Source organism: Aplidium turbinatum, chromosome 8, assembly GCF_918807975.1.
Source record: "Aplidium turbinatum chromosome 8, kaAplTurb1.1, whole genome shotgun sequence".
Classification (NCBI taxonomy): domain Eukaryota; kingdom Metazoa; phylum Chordata; class Ascidiacea; order Aplousobranchia; family Polyclinidae; genus Aplidium; species Aplidium turbinatum.
Genome location: NC_137479.1, coordinates 32667986 through 32695355, shown reverse-complemented (window position 1 = coordinate 32695355; position 27370 = coordinate 32667986). Strand labels below are relative to the sequence as shown.

The following is a 27370-nucleotide window of genomic DNA, read 5'->3' as shown; positions in this document are numbered from 1 at the left end:
TTGGTTTTTATACATAAATATGCCTTCGGTAGCTAAATTCATCAACTTGACAAATACGTCACGCTTGAAAGGTAATTGAGTTGGTTTTGTTTCCGAATAAATGTAGTCAGCAATGATGTTAACAGTCTCTTTCAAAGGTACGTTCGTAAACAGAGATTTAACATCAAAACTGACCATCATCTGTCCAGAAGACGGAGAATAATCTTTTAGTTTTTCTAAAAAATGACTTGTGGAGTTAAGCATATACGAATTAGGAATGTACGGTTTAATCATGCTATCTAAGAATTTTGCCAGTTCATATTCCGGAGAGCCTATCATAGAAACAACAGGCCGAAGAGGGTTACCTTCCTTGTGCACTTTTACCAAGCCGTATAATTTACCGGGGTTACTGCCCGATGGAATCAGTTTTGTTATCAATTGTTTGTCGAAGTCTTTAAAGTACTTACGGATGTAGTACGCAATTGACTTTTCTTTTGAAATGATGGGATGTGATTTGCCGCTGTCTGAAATACGTTCAAACTTCGATTTATCATTGACTATAGAGTCCAGTTTCAGATAGTAATCCGAGGTGTTTAAAATTGCTGTCCCTTTTCCTTTATCAAATTTACAGATGTTGATGTCTTTGTTTTTTGATAGAGTGTTCAGAGTTCGGTGTATTATTTGATTTCGTTTTGACGAGCAAGCACGTTTTGCATCAGACATGAATCGTTTAACCATAAACTTAATTTCATCCTTAGATTCATCGTCAAGCGTGATTTCTTTTTCTTTCCTTGCCGAGTAAATTAATTGTTCCATGTTCGTTTTTATGCTGTCAATTTGAACTTTTTTCGGCAAAATGTGATGGTCTAATCCAAACCGCAAAGCGTCTTCTTCCAATAGACTGAGTTTCTTGCTACTCAAATTTATAATACAATTAGGAGATTTGTTTCGCTGTCGTCGCCAGAGGTTGGTGAGCTTTTTTTGGTGAACATCAAGAGTTTGTTTTGCAAAGACTTTAAATTGTTCTGACAACAAAGATATTAAACATGTTTTCTGAAAGAAACTGAGTGCTGCTAGCGTCTGTCTCTTGTTTTCCTCATATTTGCTTTCCACAATGCGCAATTCCCGGCTAATTTCTTTTAACTTTCTGGTTACAATGATTTGATAGAGTTCATCCGGTTTTTTATAAACACTTAATCGTGGCGGTTTAAATTTCAAAAATTCTGGGCATATTTTTAAATTTAACCCTTTGCTTTTCAACGTTTTTTTGGAATAAAAGTAATTTGCGTTCTTCTGGTGACTATTTACTAGGTTACCTCCTGATGTTAAAGATGATAACTAGCTTTTGTATTTCCGACGTTTCGTCAGTCAGCACGACTGACTTTATCAAGGTGGCTAAAACAGGTTAACACAACCTGTTCAGCAACGATGGCACAACACAAAAACGTACTGATAAAATGAATAAAGTAAGCAGCAAGAATCAGAATTAAAACACGCAACAAGACACCTAGAGGTTAAACTGAATGCAGTGAATGCCTAAAACCAGTAGGCTGCTTTCCAACAGCGTAAATTTATCTATCTATTGGGCCACCGTCAAGAAACATTGAAAAGTCATCAGACAAGACAGAAACCAAGGGAATTGGCAATAACAATGATAGAGAAGACGCACTGAGAATGGAAAAGGTGAAGTTAAAGTTAAAGTAATTTTTTGTACACAGAGGGAAAATTCTGACCATCTTTCTGGTTGAGAGCATGTTGTGCTTTCTGGTTTATGTACCACTTTTCTGTAAATAATCTTTTTGTGTAATCCTTTTCAGTTTTAAGAATGGTAGCGTTGGTCCAAGTAATTTTATGGTCTGAATTTATAGAATGTTTGCAAAGAGCGGAATGCTCCGGACGTTGAAATTTAATAGCTCTTTGGTGCTCGTTGATTCTAGATTTAAGGTCACGTTTTGTCTGTCCAATGTAGATTAAATCACAGTCATGACACGGAACTTGGTAGATCAATCCAGAAACTTCACCTTCTTTCATGGGGTCTTTAGCCGAGGGAAGGTATTTACCTATTGTCAGATAGGGTTTCATCGCAACTTTGATTCCTATGCCATAAAGGATACGCTGAATTTTGTCGGTTACCCCCCTTATGTAAGGAAGACAAGTAAAAGATTTATAAGGAGGAAGCGAAGGTTTCGGTTTGGGTCGCTGTATGCAAGCAAGTTTTCGTGGAAATCCGTTGAGCATTAAAGTATTGTGAATGTTTTTCTTGTGGTGTGAACGTTCAGAATCATCCGTTATGTGAGTGTCCAGTCTGTTGTACAATGTTTTGGCCACTGTGAGTTTTTGATGCTTGGGGTGATGTGAGTTGAACTGCAGGTATCTGTCTGTATGTGTTGGTTTTTTGTGTATGGTAGTGGTTAGTTTTTTGTTGTTGCTATGGCGAACCACTTTAACATCCAAAAATGAAATTTTGCCGTTGACCTCATGTTCTATGGTAAATTGAATGGATGATGAAATGCTGTTAAGGTGCTTGTGAAAATCATTAACTGCAGTTTTTTTGATGATGCAAAACGTGTCGTCAACATATCTAACCCATAATTGTGGAGGAGTGTGAAAGGTGCTGATGGCTTTGCGTTCAACAAATTCCATGAAGATGTTAGCAACAACTGGAGAGATGCAGGAGCCCATCGGCGTACCATAAATTTGGCGATACAACACATCTTTATAACAAAAAACAGTAGATTGAAAACACACTTTTAAAGCTTGAATCACGTCATCTGCACATAATTTTGTACGACTTTCAAGTGAATCGTCTGCCGATAACAGGTTAGATATTAGGTCCAAGGCTTCTGTCAGAGGGACAGAAGTGAAGAGGATAACTTATATCACATAACGGATGATTCTGAACGTTCACACCACAAGAAAAACATTCACAATACTTTAATGCTCAACGGATTTCCACGAAAACTTGCTTGCATACAGCGACCCAAACCGAAACCTTCGCTTCCTCCTTATAAATCTTTTACTTGTCTTCCTTACATAAGGGGGGTAACCGACAAAATTCAGCGTATCCTTTATGGCATAGGAATCAAAGTTGCGATGAAACCCTATCTGACAATAGGTAAATACCTTCCCTCGGCTAAAGACCCCATGAAAGAAGGTGAAGTTTCTGGATTGATCTACCAAGTTCCGTGTCATGACTGTGATTTAATCTACATTGGACAGACAAAACGTGACCTTAAATCTAGAATCAACGAGCACCAAAGAGCTATTAAATTTCAACGTCCGGAGCATTCCGCTCTTTGCAAACATTCTATAAATTCAGACCATAAAATTACTTGGACCAACGCTACCATTCTTAAAACTGAAAAGGATTACACAAAAAGATTATTTACAGAAAAGTGGTACATAAACCAGAAAGCACAACATGCTCTCAACCAGAAAGATGGTCAGAATTTTCCCTCTGTGTACAAAAAATTACTTTAACTTTAACTTCACCTTTTCCATTCTCAGTGCGTCTTCTCTATCATTGTTATTGCCAATTCCCTTGGTTTCTGTCTTGTCTGATGACTTTTCAATGTTTCTTGACGGTGGCCCAATAGATAGATAAATTTACGCTGTTGGAAAGCAGCCTACTGGTTTTAGGCATTCACTGCATTCAGTTTAACCTCTAGGTGTCTTGTTGCGTGTTTTAATTCTGATTCTTGCTGCTTACTTTATTCATTTTATCAGTACGTTTTTGTGTTGTGCCATCGTTGCTGAACAGGTTGTGTTAACCTGTTTTAGCCACCTTGATAAAGTCAGTCGTGCTGACTGACGAAACGTCGGAAATACAAAAGCTAGTTATCATCTTTAACATCAGGAGGTAACCTAGTAAATAGTCACCAGAAGAACGCAAATTACTTTTATTATAAAATGCCTGGTGAACAGTCTCTCTCTGTTTTTACTACCGTTTTTTTGGAAGTTAACTGCTCAAGGGGGGGCCTTTTTTGGATCAAATTCAATCAGCTGTTACGTGTTATCTGCTGATGCTATTTCAACAAAAGTTGCACTGGTGTGAAAAAAAATCATTTGTCTATAAGTTTGAAAAGTCATTATTTTAAAATTTTGTATGTTAAACTTGATATTTCAATTTTTGCAAAGGTACCCAAAAACGACAATTTTGATTTATCTTGCCGCTATTTAATTACCGTGCTAATCCGATTTCATGCAAAGTTCTGAAAAACAATGAGCTCGATCGAAGGCACGAAGTGTGTGTGCGGTGTGCCAAATCATTGCATTGATAAAGATTTACTTACGACTTGCGAGCAAATCTTATTGTAAGCTACTCATTGATTCTAAAATAGTTACAATCAGAGTAATATTGTTACACGAATTTGAAAAAAAACAAAACTGCGTTTGTTGTCTTACATTTTCGTCCTAAACTAATGCATTCCCAAACTCATGGCTAGCTTCTAGTTTATGGAACCAAATTTCTCATAAGTAACACCTTAGCCTGCTTGAATAGCTGTTTACATCTTCGTTTGTGTATTTTAGGTCTACAATTGAGTTTGTAGTATGAATATTTTTAGTAGAGAGAAGACAATTGAACAAGTTGTTGAAATTATCTGAAATTTCTAAGTTCAAATTAGGTGCTTTTGAAATAGTGGATTTGTGTCAAGTCGCATCACAAATATCATGCAAGCTACATCATAAGTCATTTCGCTTACGGGTGTTTATAAACATGACTCATAAATTACATCCACCAACAATACAGCATTTACATCAACAAAGCTAAGTTCGAAGCTAAACTTTTTATTGAAGATTGTGTCAATCAATTTGAAATAACATTTTTAGTCCGCCAGCGTCGAAACAATGCAACAGCGAATTGAGGAACATGCGTAAACAAAAGAAATGTGAAATAACCCACAGTCAGCAAAGCTACATAAATTTAACGTTTACAAATGTTGAATCAATGTAAAAGGAATGGATTGCTGACTGGGTCGTCATTGCTTGAAGCACAAAAAATACGCGTAAATGCGACAACATCAGCAAGGCAGCGATTATGTTTCTGGCCAAAAAAAAATTAACTTTTGAATTCAAAGATAAAAATGATTATAACGAAGCTTCAAAGTTTGTCGTAAAAAATATTGCAGAGATACAATAAACATAATCATTTTGTGCCAGATTGTGAGAAGACTTCCTAGATTCTTTCCAAACATTTGCAGGATTGCAAATTATTTTTTATAACTTTATATTGCCAAAAAATGGCTTCTTTGTTGAAACAACGTGGCTACAATTCTATAAAAAATTCTTAGGCCTACTACATTGAAGTAATGAAATTTTTTTTTGTGATTTTGCTGATGACGTTTTACAATATCCGAGAAGTAAAAAATAATAATGATGAATTATTTTACAAAACCGTGGTTTGCAAGCGCTTCACAAAAAATTGTTGGGGGAAAATTTACCATTAGACGTAAAACGTTTGTAAAAGAAAATTGTCGGTTTACGTATTTATAATGTTTATTGCCCTGTTCGAATTATAAACTGCCTGTATTGTCTACCTTTGTGGTTGCCGGCCAGCTTAGAGCAGCATGCAAACTACGCGTTTATGGTATTTGCATCGTGTTATGATTCTCGAAAATTTCCCACAAGGTCTTTATTTTTATCGTGACATTTTTGTGCCTTTTCTGTTCTAAACTTGAAGTCATTGTGCAGCACAATCCACATCGGTTTTTAGACTCAGTCTTCATTGAAAATCTTTTGTGTGGTGCATCATTTCAAGTAGTGTCTTCCCCTAAGCTGTTACACAAACCGCCCAGAACCAGGTTGATTATTATGTATCTTACAGCCGTTGAGAGCCCGTTATTGTATGTGTGGAATTATTACTGAAGATGTCTGACTACATTCATGCCAAAGTCGAGCAAATTCTGCTTTCGGGATCCTTGCCGTTATTTACGGTATTTTTTGTTGAGGCAGCATTTTTCAAAGGCAGCATTTTTCAAAGATAAATGAAGACATCGGTATTGTTCGTCACTAAGATTTAGTTTTCTCAGCATTGTTTATTCATTCTTTGATCCACTAATTTGTCCCACTTTTGGTATAATCGGATCGTTTATAAATGGCGGGTCTTCACAATAGCCGGCCTCTTATACATTGGCGCAACGTATTCAGATGTTGAATCAATGATGAAAAAAGCTGATTTGTTGTTTGTCTGATGTGACGCCTAGCTTTATGCTTCTTCTACATTACAAAGTATTTAGTAATGTAGATGAGGCATTATCATCTTCATTTTGCGCTCTTTGGAACAACACACAGTGCACTGTGAAACAAAAATGCAGGACATAACAACAAGTAGGCGACATAAAGCAGGGAAGGGACATATTGTAGCCATCGAGTTAGCTGCTACGTGTAAATGGAGCCTATCTCATAATTTTGAATGTATCTCACAATTACTGTTTGCAAAAACGCCATTTCTTCGTCCTCTCCCAAAAGCATTTGCAGTGATACATTTCCTCAATTGCAAGTTTTGTCAATGAGAGCATTTCCATAGAACGTTTATTTCGAAACCAGGTTTTCGTGCATTTACCCAAGAGAAGATTTCTTATTGTAACGTTTTTTATTCGTCAATGAATATTATCTGCTTGAAACAACTGTTTTGAATAGTTTGTGGCCTACATAGCCTACTATTTTGATCGTGGATTGCTATTCTTCTTTGTAGAGCTGATAACGCAAAAAACGTTTGCTATTATTGTTTCTAATTAACAGCTTTGTGATCACTGGCTTTTCTTTTGTGGCATAAGAAATAACGCGCTTTGTATTATTGAGGTCAAACCAAACAAAGGAAACCAAGAGGATGTTTCTCTCTGCTCGCGCATATCGATGCACGAAGCAATTATGAGCTTATGGCTTGTTATCGCAATGTAATCCATTTCACGCTTTGCTGGAAGTGAGCTAGAAATAGCAAAAATTCACCAAAATCTTGAATTTACAAGAAAACTACACAACTTTTAGCATCAAATTTAATATCATCAGATCCGCCTGGCAATTTTAGGAAAAGTCAAGAAAAACCAAGTGCATGGTGTTACTGTGCTTCAAATAATCAAAGGAAATATGAGGGGGGGGCCAAATCTGGCCTCCCTTTGAGGAGCAAAGTGTTAAGCATGTTTCAAAATATCGTTTGTCCAATCTCAATTTGACTAATTTTCTTCCGCAGCGCTCTATGTTTCTGAGCTGGTTTACAGGAATACCTCTCTTGTTGCTGATATGATAATATAGTTTCGGGAGAGAGTTTGCTTTTTTATACCAAAGACAGGCAAGACACAACAATAACACAGGGTTGAGCATTACAACAGTATATTACATATTTACAAATAGTTCAACATTCAAACGTTTTCGACTTAACTTAAGTCCTCATCAGGAATCTGTAAATAATTATAAACTACAATAAATTTCACTTCTTGACAGTGACTACCGTAACTAACTGACTAACTAAAAGCATCGAGAAACACGCACGATTAAAAGCACTGGAGTGGAAAACATACAGACAGACGAAAAATTACATTAAGAAAAGGCAACTGCATGACTGAGTTACAAACGAATTTGCACCACGGAGTACGTGATACAACTAGGCTAATAAATATTGAGGAGAATGGAGGCGCCACCGGCAAATAATTGTTTGTTTAGATTTGGATTGTAGCGTTTGATTAACAACGCTTCCTGAATTTTTGTGTCAAATTGGGATTTGCCTTTGCGTAAAATTTTAAATGATTCAGCAGAGAATTTTTGATCAGTGCAAAAAGAACAATCCATGATATGGTCCTTGATGGCACTTTTCTTTAAGTCTCTAAAGTTCAGATGCTCCCGTACTCTCGTGGTCAAATGTCTGGTGGACATACCGATGTACGTCAATGCCGAAACACACGGACATGTAAAACAATATACGACATTTGAGCAGAGAGACGAAGGCGTCTGGGACTTTAGTTGAAAATACGAACTAATTTTAAATGTTTTATAAACAGGAAAAACGTCCACATCAAATTTATTTTTCATAAACTGTTCGATTTTACGAGCAAACGTTTTGGATTCTTTTCCCACAAACGGAATGGACAAGCAATGCTTCACATTTAACTCATTTTCAGCCTTTTCTTTTTGGTTGGAATTCTCAGAGATAAAACGATTCAATATTTTCTCAAAGTACAATTTTGGATAACCATTATTATAAAACATTTGTTTCAATTTCTCTATTTCAATATTAAAAAGAGCATCATTGCAGCAAATCATTTTAGCCCGAGCTAATAGGCACAAGATCAAACCAGACTTCCATTTCAATGGGCATAATGCATCAAAGTTCAAAAACAAACCAGTATGAGTTGGTTTGCGCCAAACCCAAGTATCAAATCCAGTGGCATTAATTTTAATTTCAACGTCCAAAAAAGGAAGGGTTTCACGTGCTTTTTCGATTGTAAATTTAATGTTTTTATGTTGAGAGTTCAGCATATCTAAAAAGGTTTCACATGAGGTTTCTTTATTGAATACCGCAAAAATGTCATCAATGTAACGTAAGAACAACTTCGGGTGAAATGCTAGATGTTTTTCAAATAATTTTGTTTCCAAATGTGCCAGAAAAAAATTAGCAATAGTAGGGCCCAATGGAGATCCCATGGCCACACCGTCAATTTGTTTAAACAATTGGTTTTTATACATAAATATGCCTTCGGTAGCTAAATTCATCAACTTGACAAATACGTCACGCTTGAAAGGTAATTGAGTTGGTTTTGTTTCCGAATAAATGTAGTCAGCAATGATGTTAACAGTCTCTTTCAAAGGTACGTTCGTAAACAGAGATTTAACATCAAAACTGACCATCATCTGTCCAGAAGACGGAGAATAATCTTTTAGTTTTTCTAAAAAATGACTTGTGGAGTTAAGCATATACGAATTAGGAATGTACGGTTTAATCATGCTATCTAAGAATTTTGCCAGTTCATATTCCGGAGAGCCTATCATAGAAACAACAGGCCGAAGAGGGTTACCTTCCTTGTGCACTTTTACCAAGCCGTATAATTTACCGGGGTTACTGCCCGATGGAATCAGTTTTGTTATCAATTGTTTGTCGAAGTCTTTAAAGTACTTACGGATGTAGTACGCAATTGACTTTTCTTTTGAAATGATGGGATGTGATTTGCCGCTGTCTGAAATACGTTCAAACTTCGATTTATCATTGACTATAGAGTCCAGTTTCAGATAGTAATCCGAGGTGTTTAAAATTGCTGTCCCTTTTCCTTTATCAAATTTACAGATCTTGATGTCTTTGTTTTTTGATAGAGTGTTCAGAGTTCGGTGTATTATTTGATTTCGTTTTGACGAGCAAGCACGTTTTGCATCAGACATGAATCGTTTAACCATAAACTTAATTTCATTCTTAGATTCATCGTCAAGCGTGATTTCTTATTCTTTCCTTGCCGAGTAAATTAATTGTTCCATGTTCGTTTTTATGCTGTCAATTTGAACTTTTTTCGGCAAAATGTGATGGTCTAATCCAAACCGCAAAGCGTCTTCTTCCAATAGACTGAGTTTCTTGCTACTCAAATTTATAATACAATTAGGAGATTTGTTTCGCTGTCGTCGCCAGAGGTTGGTGAGCTTTTTTTGGTGAACATCAAGAGTTTGTTTTGCAAAGACTTTAAATTGTTCTGACAACAAAGATATTAAACATGTTTTCTGAAAGAAACTGAGTGCTGCTAGCGTCTGTCTCTTGTTTTCCTCATATTTGCTTTCCACAATGCGCAATTCCCGGCTAATTTCTTTTAACTTTCTGGTTACAATGATTTGATAGAGTTCATCCGGTTTTTTATAAACACTTAATCGTGGCGGTTTAAATTTCAAAAATTCTGGGCATATTTTTAAATTTAAGCATGTTTCAAAATATCGTTTGTCCAATCTCAATTTGACTAATTTTCTTCCGCAGCGCTCTATGTTTCTGAGCTGGTTTACAGGAATACCTCTCTTGTTGCTGATATGATAATATAGTTTCGGGAGAGAGTTTGCTTTTTTATACCAAAGACAGGCAAGACACAACAATAACACAGGGTTGAGCATTACAACAGTATATTACATATTTACAAATAGTTCAACATTCAAACGTTTTCGACTTAACTTAAGTCCTCATCAGGAATCTGTAAATAATTATAAACTACAATAAATTTCACTTCTTGACAGTGACTACCGTAACTAACTGACTAACTAAAAGCATCGAGAAACACGCACGATTAAAAGCACTGGAGTGGAAAACATACAGACAGACGAAAAATTACATTAAGAAAAGGCAACTGCATGACTGAGTTACAAACGAATTTGCACCACGGAGTACGTGATACAACTAGGCTAATAAATATTGAGGAGAATGGAGGCGCCACCGGCAAATAATTGTTTGTTTAGATTTGGATTGTAGCGTTTGATTAACAACGCTTCCTGAATTTTTGTGTCAAATTGGGATTTGCCTTTGCGTAAAATTTTAAATGATTCAGCAGAGAATTTTTGATCAGTGCAAAAAGAACAATCCATGATATGGTCCTTGATGGCACTTTTCTTTAAGTCTCTAAAGTTCAGATGCTCCCGTACTCTCGTGGTCAAATGTCTGGTGGACATACCGATGTACGTCAATGCCGAAACACACGGACATGTAAAACAATATACGACATTTGAGCAGAGAGACGAAGGCGTCTGGGACTTTAGTTGAAAATACGAACTAATTTTAAATGTTTTATAAACAGGAAAAACGTCCACATCAAATTTATTTTTCATAAACTGTCCGATTTTACGAGCAAACGTTTTGGATTCTTTTCCCACAAACGGAATGGACAAGCAATGCTTCACATTTAACTCATTTTCAGCCTTTTCTTTTTGGTTGGAATTCTCAGAGATAAAACGATTCAATATTTTCTCAAAGTACAATTTTGGATAACCATTATTATAAAACATTTGTTTCAATTTCTCTATTTCAATATTAAAAAGAGCATCATTGCAGCAAATCATTTTAGCCCGAGCTAATAGGCACAAGATCAAACCAGACTTCCATTTCAATGGGCATAATGCATCAAAGTTCAAAAACAAACCAGTATGAGTTGGTTTGCGCCAAACCCAAGTATCAAATCCAGTGGCATTAATTTTAATTTCAACGTCCAAAAAAGGAAGGGTTTCACGTGCTTTTTCGATTGTAAATTTAATGTTTTTATGTTGAGAGTTCAGCATATCTAAAAAGGTTTCACATGAGGTTTCTTTATTGAATACCGCAAAAATGTCATCAATGTAACGTAAGAACAACTTCGGGTGAAATGCTAGATGTTTTTCAAATAATTTTGTTTCCAAATGTGCCAGAAAAAAATTAGCAATAGTAGGGCCCAATGGAGATCCCATGGCCACACCGTCAATTTGTTTAAACAATTGGTTTTTATACATAAATATGCCTTCGGTAGCTAAATTCATCAACTTGACAAATACGTCACGCTTGAAAGGTAATTGAGTTGGTTTTGTTTCCGAATAAATGTAGTCAGCAATGATGTTAACAGTCTCTTTCAAAGGTACGTTCGTAAACAGAGATTTAACATCAAAACTGACCATCATCTGTCCAGAAGACGGAGAATAATCTTTTAGTTTTTCTAAAAAATGACTTGTGGAGTTAAGCATATACGAATTAGGAATGTACGGTTTAATCATGCTATCTAAGAATTTTGCCAGTTCATATTCCGGAGAGCCTATCATAGAAACAACAGGCCGAAGAGGGTTACCTTCCTTGTGCACTTTTACCAAGCCGTATAATTTACCGGGGTTACTGCCCGATGGAATCAGTTTTGTTATCAATTGTTTGTCGAAGTCTTTAAAGTACTTACGGATGTAGTACGCAATTGACTTTTCTTTTGAAATGATGGGATGTGATTTGCCGCTGTCTGAAATACGTTCAAACTTCGATTTATCATTGACTATAGAGTCCAGTTTCAGATAGTAATCCGAGGTGTTTAAAATTGCTGTCCCTTTTCCTTTATCAAATTTACAGATCTTGATGTCTTTGTTTTTTGATAGAGTGTTCAGAGTTCGGTGTATTATTTGATTTCGTTTTGACGAGCAAGCACGTTTTGCATCAGACATGAATCGTTTAACCATAAACTTAATTTCATCCTTAGATTCATCGTCAAGCGTGATTTCTTTTTCTTTCCTTGCCGAGTAAATTAATTGTTCCATGTTCGTTTTTATGCTGTCAATTTGAACTTTTTTCGGCAAAATGTGATGGTCTAATCCAAACCGCAAAGCGTCTTCTTCCAATAGACTGAGTTTCTTGCTACTCAAATTTATAATACAATTAGGAGATTTGTTTCGCTGTCGTCGCCAGAGGTTGGTGAGCTTTTTTTGGTGAACATCAAGAGTTTGTTTTGCAAAGACTTTAAATTGTTCTGACAACAAAGATATTAAACATGTTTTCTGAAAGAAACTGAGTGCTGCTAGCGTCTGTCTCTTGTTTTCCTCATATTTGCTTTCCACAATGCGCAATTCCCGGCTAATTTCTTTTAACTTTCTGGTTACAATGATTTGATAGAGTTCATCCGGTTTTTTATAAACACTTAATCGTGGCGGTTTAAATTTCAAAAATTCTGGGCATATTTTTAAATTTAAGCATGTTTCAAAATATCGTTTGTCCAATCTCAATTTGACTAATTTTCTTCCGCAGCGCTCTATGTTTCTGAGCTGGTTTACAGGAATACCTCTCTTGTTGCTGATATGATAATATAGTTTCGGGAGAGAGTTTGCTTTTTTATACCAAAGACAGGCAAGACACAACAATAACACAGGGTTGAGCATTACAACAGTATATTACATATTTACAAATAGTTCAACATTCAAACGTTTTCGACTTAACTTAAGTCCTCATCAGGAATCTGTAAATAATTATAAACTACAATAAATTTCACTTCTTGACAGTGACTACCGTAACTAACTGACTAACTAAAAGCATCGAGAAACACGCACGATTAAAAGCACTGGAGTGGAAAACATACAGACAGACGAAAAATTACATTAAGAAAAGGCAACTGCATGACTGAGTTACAAACGAATTTGCACCACGGAGTACGTGATACAACTAGGCTAATAAATATTGAGGAGAATGGAGGCGCCACCGGCAAATAATTGTTTGTTTAGATTTGGATTGTAGCGTTTGATTAACAACGCTTCCTGAATTTTTGTGTCAAATTGGGATTTGCCTTTGCGTAAAATTTTAAATGATTCAGCAGAGAATTTTTGATCAGTGCAAAAAGAACAATCCATGATATGGTCCTTGATGGCACTTTTCTTTAAGTCTCTAAAGTTCAGATGCTCCCGTACTCTCGTGGTCAAATGTCTGGTGGACATACCGATGTACGTCAATGCCGAAACACACGGACATGTAAAACAATATACGACATTTGAGCAGAGAGACGAAGGCGTCTGGGACTTTAGTTGAAAATACGAACTAATTTTAAATGTTTTATAAACAGGAAAAACGTCCACATCAAATTTATTTTTCATAAACTGTTCGATTTTACGAGCAAACGTTTTGGATTCTTTTCCCACAAACGGAATGGACAAGCAATGCTTCACATTTAACTCATTTTCAGCCTTTTCTTTTTGGTTGGAATTCTCAGAGATAAAACGATTCAATATTTTCTCAAAGTACAATTTTGGATAACCATTATTATAAAACATTTGTTTCAATTTCTCTATTTCAATATTAAAAAGAGCATCATTGCAGCAAATCATTTTAGCCCGAGCTAATAGGCACAAGATCAAACCAGACTTCCATTTCAATGGGCATAATGCATCAAAGTTCAAAAACAAACCAGTATGAGTTGGTTTGCGCCAAACCCAAGTATCAAATCCAGTGGCATTAATTTTAATTTCAACGTCCAAAAAAGGAAGGGTTTCACGTGCTTTTTCGATTGTAAATTTAATGTTTTTATGTTGAGAGTTCAGCATATCTAAAAAGGTTTCACATGAGGTTTCTTTATTGAATACCGCAAAAATGTCATCAATGTAACGTAAGAACAACTTCGGGTGAAATGCTAGATGTTTTTCAAATAATTTTGTTTCCAAATGTGCCAGAAAAAAATTAGCAATAGTAGGGCCCAATGGAGATCCCATGGCCACACCGTCAATTTGTTTAAACAATTGGTTTTTATACATAAATATGCCTTCGGTAGCTAAATTCATCAACTTGACAAATACGTCACGCTTGAAAGGTAATTGAGTTGGTTTTGTTTCCGAATAAATGTAGTCAGCAATGATGTTAACAGTCTCTTTCAAAGGTACGTTCGTAAACAGAGATTTAACATCAAAACTGACCATCATCTGTCCAGAAGACGGAGAATAATCTTTTAGTTTTTCTAAAAAATGACTTGTGGAGTTAAGCATATACGAATTAGGAATGTACGGTTTAATCATGCTATCTAAGAATTTTGCCAGTTCATATTCCGGAGAGCCTATCATAGAAACAACAGGCCGAAGAGGGTTACCTTCCTTGTGCACTTTTACCAAGCCGTATAATTTACCGGGGTTACTGCCCGATGGAATCAGTTTTGTTATCAATTGTTTGTCGAAGTCTTTAAAGTACTTACGGATGTAGTACGCAATTGACTTTTCTTTTGAAATGATGGGATGTGATTTGCCGCTGTCTGAAATACGTTCAAACTTCGATTTATCATTGACTATAGAGTCCAGTTTCAGATAGTAATCCGAGGTGTTTAAAATTGCTGTCCCTTTTCCTTTATCAAATTTACAGATCTTGATGTCTTTGTTTTTTGATAGAGTGTTCAGAGTTCGGTGTATTATTTGATTTCGTTTTGACGAGCAAGCACGTTTTGCATCAGACATGAATCGTTTAACCATAAACTTAACTTCATCCTTAGATTCATCGTCAAGCGTGATTTCTTTTTCTTTCCTTGCCGAGTAAATTAATTGTTCCATGTTCGTTTGTTGTCAGAACAATTTAAAGTCTTTGCAAAACAAACTCTTGATGTTCACCAAAAAAAGCTCACCAACCTCTGGCGACGACAGCGAAACAAATCTCCTAATTGTATTATAAATTTGAGTAGCAAGAAACTCAGTCTATTGGAAGAAGACGCTTTGCGGTTTGGATTAGACCATCACATTTTGCCGAAAAAAGTTCAAATTGACAGCATAAAAACGAACATGGAACAATTAATTTACTCGGCAAGGAAAGAAAAAGAAATCACGCTTGACGATGAATCTAAGGATGAAATTAAGTTTATGGTTAAACGATTCATGTCTGATGCAAAACGTGCTTGCTCGTCAAAACGAAATCAAATAATACACCGAACTCTGAACACTCTATCAAAAAACAAAGACATCAACATCTGTAAATTTGATAAAGGAAAAGGGACAGCAATTTTAAACACCTCGGATTACTATCTGAAACTGGACTCTATAGTCAATGATAAATCGAAGTTTGAACGTATTTCAGACAGCGGCAAATCACATCCCATCATTTCAAAAGAAAAGTCAATTGCGTACTACATCCGTAAGTACTTTAAAGACTTCGACAAACAATTGATAACAAAACTGATTCCATCGGGCAGTAACCCCGGTAAATTATACGGCTTGGTAAAAGTGCACAAGGAAGGTAACCCTCTTCGGCCTGTTGTTTCTATGATAGGCTCTCCGGAATATGAACTGGCAAAATTCTTAGATAGCATGATTAAACCGTACATTCCTAATTCGTATATGCTTAACTCCACAAGTCATTTTTTAGAAAAACTAAAAGATTATTCTCCGTCTTCTGGACAGATGATGGTCAGTTTTGATGTTAAATCTCTGTTTACGAACGTACCTTTGAAAGAGACTGTTAACATCATTGCTGACTACATTTATTCGGAAACAAAACCAACTCAATTACCTTTCAAGCGTGACGTATTTGTCAAGTTGATGAATTTAGCTACCGAAGGCATATTTATAGCTTTGGTAGAGAGGTACTTTTTAAAAACCATAGACATTAGACCATCAGATATTTAGATCATCAGATATTTTCCTGAAGAGGGCAGAAAGTTTTGCCGAAAACGTTCGAAATTATGTATCTATTTCATTTCTGTATTAATTTTGAATTATGCAATTCAATGTTATTAAGTTGTTATCGATTGTCTGTCTATGAAGGCATATTTATGTATAAAAACCAATTGTTTAAACAAATTGACGGTGTGGCCATGGGATCTCCATTGGGCCCTACTATTGCTAATTTTTTTCTGGCACATTTGGAAACAAAATTATTTGAAAAACATCTAGCATTTCACCCGAAGTTGTTCTTACGTTACATTGATGACATTTTTGCGGTATTCAATAAAGAAACCTCATGTGAAACCTTTTTAGATATGCTGAACTCTCAACATAAAAACATTAAATTTACAATCGAAAAAGCACGTGAAACCCTTCCTTTTTTGGACGTTGAAATTAAAATTAATGCCACTGGATTTGATACTTGGGTTTGGCGCAAACCAACTCATACTGGTTTGTTTTTGAACTTTGATGCATTATGCCCATTGAAATGGAAGTCTGGTTTGATCTTGTGCCTATTAGCTCGGGCTAAAATGATTTGCTGCAATGATGCTCTTTTTAATATTGAAATAGAGAAATTGAAACAAATGTTTTATAATAATGGTTATCCAAAATTGTACTTTGAGAAAATATTGAATCGTTTTATCTCTGAGAATTCCAACCAAAAAGAAAAGGCTGAAAATGAGTTAAATGTGAAGCATTGCTTGTCCATTCCGTTTGTGGGAAAAGAATCCAAAACGTTTGCTCGTAAAATCGGACAGTTTATGAAAAATAAATTTGATGTGGACGTTTTTCCTGTTTATAAAACATTTAAAATTAGTTCGTATTTTCAACTAAAGTCCCAGACGCCTTCGTCTCTCTGCTCAAATGTCGTATATTGTTTTACATGTCCGTGTGATTCGGCATTGACGTACATCGGTATGTCCACCAGACATTTGACCACGAGAGTACGGGAGCATCTGAACTTTAGAGACTTAAAGAAAAGTGCCATCAAGGACCATATCATGGATTGTTCTTTTTGCACTGATCAAAAATTCTCTGCTGAATCATTTAAAATTTTACGCAAAGGCAAATCCCAATTTGACACAAAAATTCAGGAAGCGTTGTTAATCAAACGCTACAATCCAAATCTAAACAAACAATTATTTGCCGGTGGCGCCTCCATTCTCCTCAATATTTATTAGCCTAGTTGTATCACGTACTCCGTGGTGCAAATTCGTTTGTAACTCAGTCATGCAGTTGCCTTTTCTTAATGTAATTTTTCGTCTGTCTGTATGTTTTCCACTCCAGTGCTTTTAATCGTGCGTGTTTCTCGATGCTTTTAGTTAGTCAGTTAGTTACGGTAGTCACTGTCAAGAAGTGAAATTTATTGTAGTTTATAATTATTTACAGATTCCTGATGAGGACTTAAGTTAAGTCGAAAACGTTTGAATGTTGAACTATTTGTAAATATGTAATATACTGTTGTAATGCTCAACCCTGTGTTATTGTTGTGTCTTGCCTGTCTTTGGTATAATGTAGAAATGCACACAATACCATGGTGATATTACAAGCACAAGTCTGTTTTGTACAATATTTCGCACAAGTCATATTTTTTTGTGACTTGAATTTCTTGTCTTCGAAGAATTTTGATAAGTCAGTTTTTCTCAATGCAATGACGAACTGCATGTCTTCATTTTCAATAAACAGTGCCTGGATGACATTATGTGTTTCCATTTTCGCTGATAGGCATTACTTTCACAGATCAAAGGTTTATACTGTTTCAACGTCTGACGACGGTGAACCGCTGTAAAGCGGCCGATATTTCCTGCGAAAGTTTTGCGTAACAAAAAAGCATTCATTCAAGAGGAATGCAATTTGAAACAAACGCATGACTTTCTTAGGTTGTATCGCAACACCGCTGAACGTTGTATCGACATAAGCAAAGTATCTATAAGCTGTTAGCACTCGCAATAACACTATAGGACATATCAAGCTGTGCTTATTTCTCTGGGATGAGAATTAGGTCAGGACAAGAGCGGCAAACCAGAGTTGACCTTTCGCTGCTTGATATTTGAGCAAACGAATTATATGGTAGATTATAAATATTAGTGCAATTTCTTTGTAGTGTAAAAACGTCCAAAAATGCCTTATATTTATTAGGAAAAGTACATTTTTGCTTAGTTTGGCATTACTCCATGTTATAATTCAAAAATATGCGTTCGAACGGTCAATTTTGAAGCTATTTTCGTGAAAGTAGAATAAAAACCGACTTTCTATCGTTTTTTCATCTCAAACACTTTATTCCAACAAAGTTGTTGGGTAAAATTTTAATTTCTATACGCACAATACACATGGCTATTATCTTGCAAAATATTTTGGCTCTGTGATTTTCATAGCTCCCGTTATTAGCGATTAATTAGCACGGGGCTAAAATAGCCCGTGTCGAACTTTCCGCGTACGAAAACAGCTCGTATTAAGATAGGGTTAAGAGGCAAGCAGTTTCCTAATCATACTTCAGGAAGCCCAAAGCACACTTGCCAAACTACATGAATTACTTGACTTGTACTGGGTAACATTACATATATGCAACAGAACGATAATTTCAAGGCGGTAACAGGCGTTTAAGAAAAGTTGAAAAGATCTAAGGTGAAAATCCCGAAGCACAATTGTAAATTTCACGACGGTAACAAACCTAAGGAAAGTTGAAAAGACCTAAGGTGAAACGCAGGGCGCTACATAGTGTATCGCAGCAGGGGATAACTTTTCCAGCAACCTTTCGATTTTCATCACAACTTTGCTATTCCACCGCTGACTTTGTTATGTATTGTGCTCAATTCAAGTTAATGGAAATTCTTAAAAGTTGTATATCTTTTCGCAATTTGCATCCGGCCCGCAGCTGCTAATCTCGCCAGGCCTGGATTTAGGGGGGGGCAGGGGGTGCAGGTGCCTGGGGCCCCGACTTTTAAAGGGCCCCTTACGTGGAAAAAATATGATTTTGTGTTTTTTTTCTTTCAATCTTCGAAGTTTCTGCAAAATGCTGTGCAGTGCTGGATTTTTTCATTTCCATACGTCAAATTTTTAAGCTTTCGTATATGCCCAGGGGCGCTGGAGAGATTTTTGACTGGGGGCGGGGGGCAGGATTATGAAAAAGGGCATTTTTGTTGCTGAAAGGCTATATTTTTTTTAAGTTTTAAGATAAGTGTCACAATCAAGGTGCAATGCCTCGCGATGGCTTGCTTTGTATTTTTAACGAGCGTGTTGTTTTGGTAGTAGAATTCTGGTGCGATGTGTTATTATCGGTTATGACCTGAAGTAACCTCTGATTACGAAATCTGTTTTATGTAAAACGTGTTTTCTGGAATCATTTTCCCTACGTGACCTTCTAGAGACTTCTGTTGTTTACATTTAAATGCTGCTTGATAGAACAATGGTTCTTTATGATGTAACCTTACGTAACCTTCTCGAAGTTACTGGACTGAACAACCAACTATAAATAGTGGTGTAGTTTGTGTAATATTATTATTATGAGATTATTATGAGTTGATTATGAGAGTTGTGTTATGAGTTGTGGATTGGTAGTTGGTGCAGAAGTTATTGTTGATTGAAAGTTGAAGTAATCGAATACAAGTAGATGAGAATTGGTGCTGATATAAATTGTATTCGAAATTAGAGTTATTTGAGAAGCCGTTCGTTAAAGTCTTTCAAGAAGTCAGATTATCATTTCACTAGTAGAATTATTCGACATTTAATTGACTGTTTTTCGGTTTAACCCATAAAACTACGTCATTGAACCTTTCCAAGTCTTTTTCCTGGTAAGAGATAGAAAGAAATCGTGACAATAAGATATAGCGATAATGCTCATCTATCAGCTCATTACCAAGTAATGACTTAATAAGTGTCCGGTATACAAAGAACAATGGCACGAAAGGGCATCATTCTATGTTATAATGATGTAAAGTACTGTGATACAGACTTTTGTGTCATGAATATTTTTTGAGGCAATAATGAAAGATTACAAATAGGCTAAAAGCGAATAGCAGAAATTATTTTATTGCAAAATTTGCAGTAGCTTATATGACCATAAAAGGGCATCCTTTCCCCTCTGCCCTCCATCCACAGAAAAATTGAGGGTAGGGAGCATCCACCCCCCTTCCCCCGCTTCCGGCGCCCCTGTATATGCCCAAATCTTCATTCAATATTGTCCTACTGAATTTGTTCCAGGTGATTTCGCTTTGTCTGTGGCGTTTGCCGTCTTAATCTTTTGTCGAAACGAAAACTCGCTTTCACGCAATACGATTTGCCTGGCCTCTGTTTGGTCGGCAGTAATTGCACTTATCGCACTGTTTCCTGTCCAGATCCTACTATTCAGAAGTCCATGGTTGCGCATTTGCCGAAACATGATTAAAGTTTAAAAAAAGTAAATTCAGGTCAAGTCATATCTATAGTCAAGGTAGGGCTATTAAATAAAGAAAAATATCAGTTGTATTCCTTGCTTATGGCTGTCACTACAGTCTTTTCAGAGCATCAGAGCAGGGAAAGAAAACAATATTCAAACTAAAACCGAAAAACACAAACATGTCTCTAAAAAGCAAGGAAAAACCTACACGAAAGTTTACTTTGCGGATTTTTAACGCATAGCCTACTACTTTAACCCCAACCCTGATACTTGGTTTCTCATTTTGGATGCAAGTTTATCAATGTTTCGAGTCAAGCTCTCAGCTGAAGAAATCCTCATGATTGAAGACAGGTGTTCATCAGTAAGGCGACTCCTGTGTGACTTTTTGTTTATTTTCTTCAAAAATCGCCAGATTTCTTGATTTTGACAATAAATTCGTCAATATAGCCTACCCAGAATGTTCTTTGATGAAGCATATTGAGGACTTTGGCTCGTGCAAATATGCACTGTACAGTACTTATAAACTAAACATTTATTAGGTTTTAATCACGTATAACTTCATTATTGTTTATTTTAGTTACCTTATGTAAGTTTATTATTGATTATAACTTGAAGTTGTATGTGATGCAGCATATCGGCGGGCAGGTTTAAAAGGATTTTAATACCATCCTGAGGGCTAAAAAATGTTGCGGGCCAAAAAATGTTGGGCCAAAAAATGTTGCATCGCGGGCCAGATTTGGCCCGAGGGCTGGGAGTTTGACACATATGGAAGAAGAAATAGCCTAATGTTCCCTTCTCTCGCTTTCTTGGAAAACGTTATTCAACGGTTTATACAATAAGAATTGTCCAACATCAAATACAGGTAAATTTTGTTTTTCTTCTTCTTGCATCTGAGGCCGCCGCAGGTCCCCCAAATTAGGGGGCCCGCAATTTACTCAGAAAATGCAGTAATGTTTTTCATTTCCAATCAAATGCTCTCAGAATGCACCAAATTCGATGTAATTATTCAAAAATTTTCTGGGGAAGCCCCCCCAAACCCCTCGTCGCTAGGTGTGGCCCGCCGGCCGTCAACCCCCCTCCCTTTTCAAAATACCTAGCTACGCTACTAAATTGGATCATTTTCATTGGGGCTCGCAAAGCATATTCCGCACAGGGCCCGAAATACCCCCAAGACCGGCACTGCGTTGTTTTACCCAGGCGCTGCAGCCGATGGACTGTGTTTCATCGAGCGTTGTTAGGTCAACAATCTACATGTCTATTCTTGGGTTGTTATACAGGACATTGGTAGAGAACGTGGTGTGCAGTCTGAAAATCTGAGCCACATGCACAAGATGGTGAATCGGCGAGGCCCCATTGAAACATGTTGCTGTTGAAACGGCCCACTCCAGTCCGCAGGCGATTGAGCTTCACCCATTCCTTCAGAGTTAGTTCTGCTCCTGGTGGAGCATTGATATTGGGAAGGACCATGAATTCAAAGTTTGGTACAATAAGACTTGTCCAACATCAAATGTTGATAAAATGTCGAAGATGATTGAACTAGGCAGCTAGTGACGTTAGCAGAGATTATCCAGCGTTTGCTTTGACGGTGTTGCGACCGTGCCAAATTTCTTTCAACTTAACATGTAACTTATTTCGGTCAAGCACGTTTTAACGTTCACGTTTTGTTACTTGCTTATATGCGGCTCGAGCATAACGAAGTTCTGGCTACCTTTGATATAATTGAAGTTTATTCTTATAAAGAATATTTGATAAAAAACTCTCAAACAATTGTGAATGCACCAGATATTGAATTCAACAAAATACTTCATTAAACAAACGTGTGTACAGTCTTCCACGAGGTGGCAGTAGCAACAAACTTTAGTTAAGCCACAACGTTAGTACAAGGCAGCACAGACCATGAACTGCAACATAAACAATGATGACCATGTCGCAAATACTTCCATATATTTGGACTTTGTTGTTATTTAAACGCATTAGTCTAGTTTTTTTTAGAGATGTATTAGTTGAGGATTATGCGGCAATCGTTGGTGGTAGCCATTTAATACTTCAGAGTTTTATTGCAAAGAGTATTAAGGCATCCCTTTATCCAATAATAAAATCCGCCATACGGCACGGAACTTATCCTCAATACGAGTGATTCATTGGGTCAAATAAGCCGACATCGTCGTCTACGTTAAACATTATATGCGACGTCAGGAGTGTTGTAAGCCAACAACGTCGTCTACGTTAAACATTATATACGACTTCACAAGGTAGATTTATCTGTCTTAGCCTGATGCTGCGAGTTTGCTGTGGCAATAGTAAGTTGCGCTAGCTTTCGGAACACAGTTCCCTAGTCATGTGCTATGATGCTATGATAAATCTACCTTGTGAAGTAAGCAACGATCATGCTGCTAAAAGCGAAACTCAATCAATTATATACGACGTCAAGAGTGTTGTAAGCCAACAACGTCGTCTACGTTAAACATTATATGCGACGTCAGGAGTGTTGTTAGCCAACAACGTCGTCTACGTTAAACATTATATGCGACGTCAGGAGTGTTGTAAGTCAACAACGTCGTCTACGTTGAACATTATATGCGACGTCAGGAGTGTTGTAAGTCAACAACGTCGTCTACGTTGAACATTATATGCGACGTCAGGAGTGTTGTAAGTCAACAACGTCGTCTACGTTAAACATTATATGCGACGTCAGGAGTGTTGTAAGTCAACAACGTCGTCTACATTAAACATTATATGCGACGTCAGGAGTGTTGTAAGTCAACAACGTCGTCTACGTTAAACATTATATGCGACGTCAGGAGTGTTGTAAGTCAACAACGTCGTCTACGTTGAACATTATATGCGACGTCAGGAGTGTTGTAAGCCAACAACGTCGTCTACGTTAAACAGTATATGCAACGTCAGGAGTGTTGTAAGCCAACAACGTCGTCTACGTTAAACATTATATGCGACGTCAGGAGTGTTGTAAGCCAACAACGTCGTCTACGTTAAACATTATATGCGACGTCAGGAGTGTTGTAAGTCAACAACGTCGTCTACGTTAAACATTATATGCGACGTCAGGAGTGTTGTAAGTCAACAACGTCGTCTACGTTAAACATTATATGCGACGTCAAGAGTGTTGTAAGTCAACAACGTCGTCTACGTTGAACATTATATGCGACGTCAAGAGTGTTGTAAGCCAACAACGTCGTCTACGTTAAACATTATATGCGACGTCAGGAGTGTTGTAAGCCAACAACGTCGTCTACGTTGAACATTATATGCGACGTCAGGAGTGTTGTAAGCCAACAACGTCGTCTAAGTTAAACATTATATGCGATGTCAGGAGTGTTGTAAGCCAACAACGTCGTCTACGTTAAACATTATATGCGACGTCAGGAGTGTTGTAAGCCAACAACGTCGTCTACGTTAAACATTATATGCGACGTCAGGAGTGTAGTAAGCCAAAAACGTCGTCTACGTTAAACATTATATGCGACGTCAGGAGTGTTGTAAGCCAACAACGTCGTCTACGTTAAACATTATATGCGACGTCAGGAGTGTTGTAAGTCAACAACGTCGTCTACGTTAAACATTATATGCGACGTCAAGAGTGTAGTAAGTCAACAACGTCGTCTACGTTAAACATTATATGCGACGTCAGGAGTGTTGTAAGCCAACAACGTCGTCTACGTTAAACATTATATGCGACGTCAGGAGTGTTGTAAGTCAACAACGTCGTCTACGTTAAACATTATATGCGACGTCAAGAGTGTTGTAAGTCAACAACGTCGTCTACGTTGAACATTATATGCGACGTCAGGAGTGTAGTAAGCCAACAACGTCGTCTACGTTAAACATTATATGCGACGTCAGGAATGTTGTAAGCCAACAACGTCGTCTACGTTTCTCGGCAGCCGATTTGTAGCAAGAATTGACAGCGATAGACACGTGTTTCGCCCATGAGGCTGGGCTCAACAGTATCACACCGTATTCTGCCACAAATTTATTCAACCACCGCTTTACCAGTCAGTTTAACTCTTATCTTTGTGGAAACAAAGAAAGAGCCAACAAAACCAGCAGGCGCCAGGGCAGAGGACATTGTGAAGAAAGAGGCGTTCTTCCCGGCTATCAGCACATGGCTGAGCACTCACTAGTACAGCGAGCAACTGCGATTCGCCAACCATAACGGTGTAGCTTCCACGCTAGCCATTCAGACCATCCAATCAACAATATGTTTCTCGGCAGCCGATTTGTAGCAAGAATTGACAGCGATAGACACGTGTTTCGCCCATGAGGCTGGGCTCATCAGTATCGCAGCGTATTCTACCACAAATTTATTCGACCACCGCTTTACCAGTCAGTTTAACTCTTATCTTTGTGGAAACAAAGAAAGAGCCAACAAAACCAGCAGGCGCCAGGGCAGAGGACATTGTGAAGAAAGAGGCGTTCTTCCCGGCTATCAGCACAAGGCTGAGCACTCACTAGTACAGCGAGCAACTGCGATTCGCCAACCATAACGGTGCAGCTTCCACGCTAGCCATTCAGACCATCCAATCAACAATATGTTTCTCGGCAGCCGATTTGTAGCAAGAATTGACAGCGATAGACACGTGTTTCGCCCATGAGGCTGGGCTCATCAGTATCGCACCGTATTGCTCGCTGTACTAGTGAGTGCTCAGCCTTGTGCTGATAGCCGGGAAGAACGCCTCTTTCTTCACAATGTCCTCTGCCTTGGTGCCTGCTGGTTTTGTTGGCTCCTTCTTTGTTTCCACAAAGATAAGAGTTAAACTGACTGGTAAACGGTGGTCGAATAAATTTGTGGTAGAATACGGTGCGATACTAATGAGCTCAGCCTCATGGGCGAAACACGTGTCTATCGCTGTCAATTCTTGCTACAAATCGGCTGCCGAGAAACATATTGTTGATTGGATGGTCTGAATGGCTAGCGTGGAAGCTACACCGTTATGGTTGGCGAATCGCAGTTGCTCGCTGTACTAGTGAGTGCTCAGCCTTGTGCTGATAGCCGGGAAGAACGCCTCTTTCTTCACAATGTCCTCTGCCCTGGCGCCTGCTGGTTTTGTTGGCTCTTTCTTTGTTTCCACAAAGATAAGAGTTAAACTGACTGGTAAAGCGGTGGTCGAATAAATTTGTGGCAGAATACGGTGCGATACTAATGAGCCCAGCCTCATGGGCGAAACACGTGTCTATCGGTGTCAATTCTTGCTACAAATCGGCTGCCGAGAAACATATTGTTGATTGGATGGTCTGAATGGCTAGCGTGGAAGCTACACCGTTATGGTTGGCGAATCGCAGTTGCTCGCTGTACTAGTGAGTGCTCAGCCTTGTGCTGATAGCCGGGAAGAACGCCTCTTTCTTCACAATGTCCTCTGCCCTGGCGCCTGCTGGTTTTGTTGGCTCTTTCTTTGTTTCCACAAAGATAAGAGTTAAACTGACTGGTAAAGCGGTGGTCGAATAAATTTGTGGCAGAATACGGTGCGCTACTGATGAACCCAGCCTCATGGGCGAAACTCGTGTTTAAAGAATTTGGTATAGTAAAAGGAGATATATATATATGATCTTTTGTGTCTAGTATACTTTAGCCTAGGATAGTAAATATACAGAAGTGAAGAGAGTAGCCTACCTCAGCTGGATCAGTGGACTCTGCCTTAGGCTCCACTGATCTAGAGTGTTTACTTATATTTTGCTTTTATTTCCTTTTTGAGGCAATCAGCTGGCTTCTTTTCCCTGAGGCTTTCTGCTGATTTCTTCAAAAAGGAAAAACTTTTATTTTGTTGTTGTGAAAAGGAAAGAGACGCCTTAAGCGGTTTCTTTCGAAAAGGTTGGCAGTTTTTTTTTTGTAACTAATTAGAGCGCCAGCAGCGTTCTCACTGCCAACGTGGCAAAACCTGCAAGTGCTAGTTTATAATACTACAAACTGTTTAACTTTTGCTTTAAGAATTTTAACAAATACTCGTACACACAATTGTGATCTGAGAATTAAAGCAGTAGGCTATAGTAGCTCGAAACAATGATACCAAGCGAGCCATACAACTTCCAAAGAAGACTGATAGTGAAAGCTGAATGCCAAGGTTGGCTGAGCATAGACAATTTTATTAGCTTCTTCATGGAAGATGGCTTTCTAAGCAAATATTCTAAAGGACTTGAAGGAGTGCGCACGTTGAACCTAAAAGAACACCAATTTGTGATTACACACACTAAAGAGGAAAAAGAAAACCTGGAACAACTAGCAAAAGACCACCAAACTCCCACTGCTTACCAATCCCAAGGAACTACAATAACAATCACAGCGTGGAAGCCAAAACCACCCTGTGACATTATCACACTGTATCCAGTTCCAGTAGAGTGGCCGGTAGAACTTTCAAGAGACATTGCGAACGACTGTAAGTGGGGAAAACCAGAAAAAATCTTCTTTGGGAGATTTAAAAAGTTCCCAAACATAAAAAACGAATATGTTCATATCCACCTGAGGGATATAAACCTGGAAAACATCCCAGACAAAATCAAAGTACACGGTATATGGATATATATAACAAAGCCAGGAGAGGAGCATCTCCCCCCTGTGTAGAATATGCAAAAAGCGAGGTCATTGGGCAGCAGATTGCGCCCAGTGCGATATATGCAAAAAGAAGGGGCACACAACCCAACAATGCCGAACGACACAAAAAATGAACAATACACCCCAACGTCATCTTTGTCGCTTCTGCAAAGGACTGGGCCACCTCGATGCAACATGTCCCATGAGAATATTGTGTGGGTATTGCCAACACCGAGGACATCAAGGTACGGAATGCCCAAAACGTGCCCTCCTAACTCAACAAAGAAACGCCGAAACTGAAAGTGGTACTACAAGCCTTAACACTGAAGGACTATCATCAGATATAGAGTCCACTGACATAGCATCAAACCCATGGGAAAAGAAAAGCACACGAAGGAAGA

At 37.8% G+C, this 27370-nt stretch overlaps 1 protein-coding gene across 1 annotated transcript; it reads right to left on the bottom strand.

The window, feature by feature from the left end:
- Positions 1-1454: 1454 nt before the first annotated feature.
- LOC145775935 (uncharacterized) lies at positions 1455-2792 on the bottom strand. Its single transcript, XM_082587345.1, has one exon. It carries the CDS (start codon positions 2659-2661, stop codon positions 1675-1677), a length of 987 nt encoding a protein of 328 aa, XP_082443471.1. The 5' UTR covers positions 2662-2792; the 3' UTR covers positions 1455-1674.
- Between the last annotated feature and the right edge of the window lie 24578 nt (positions 2793-27370).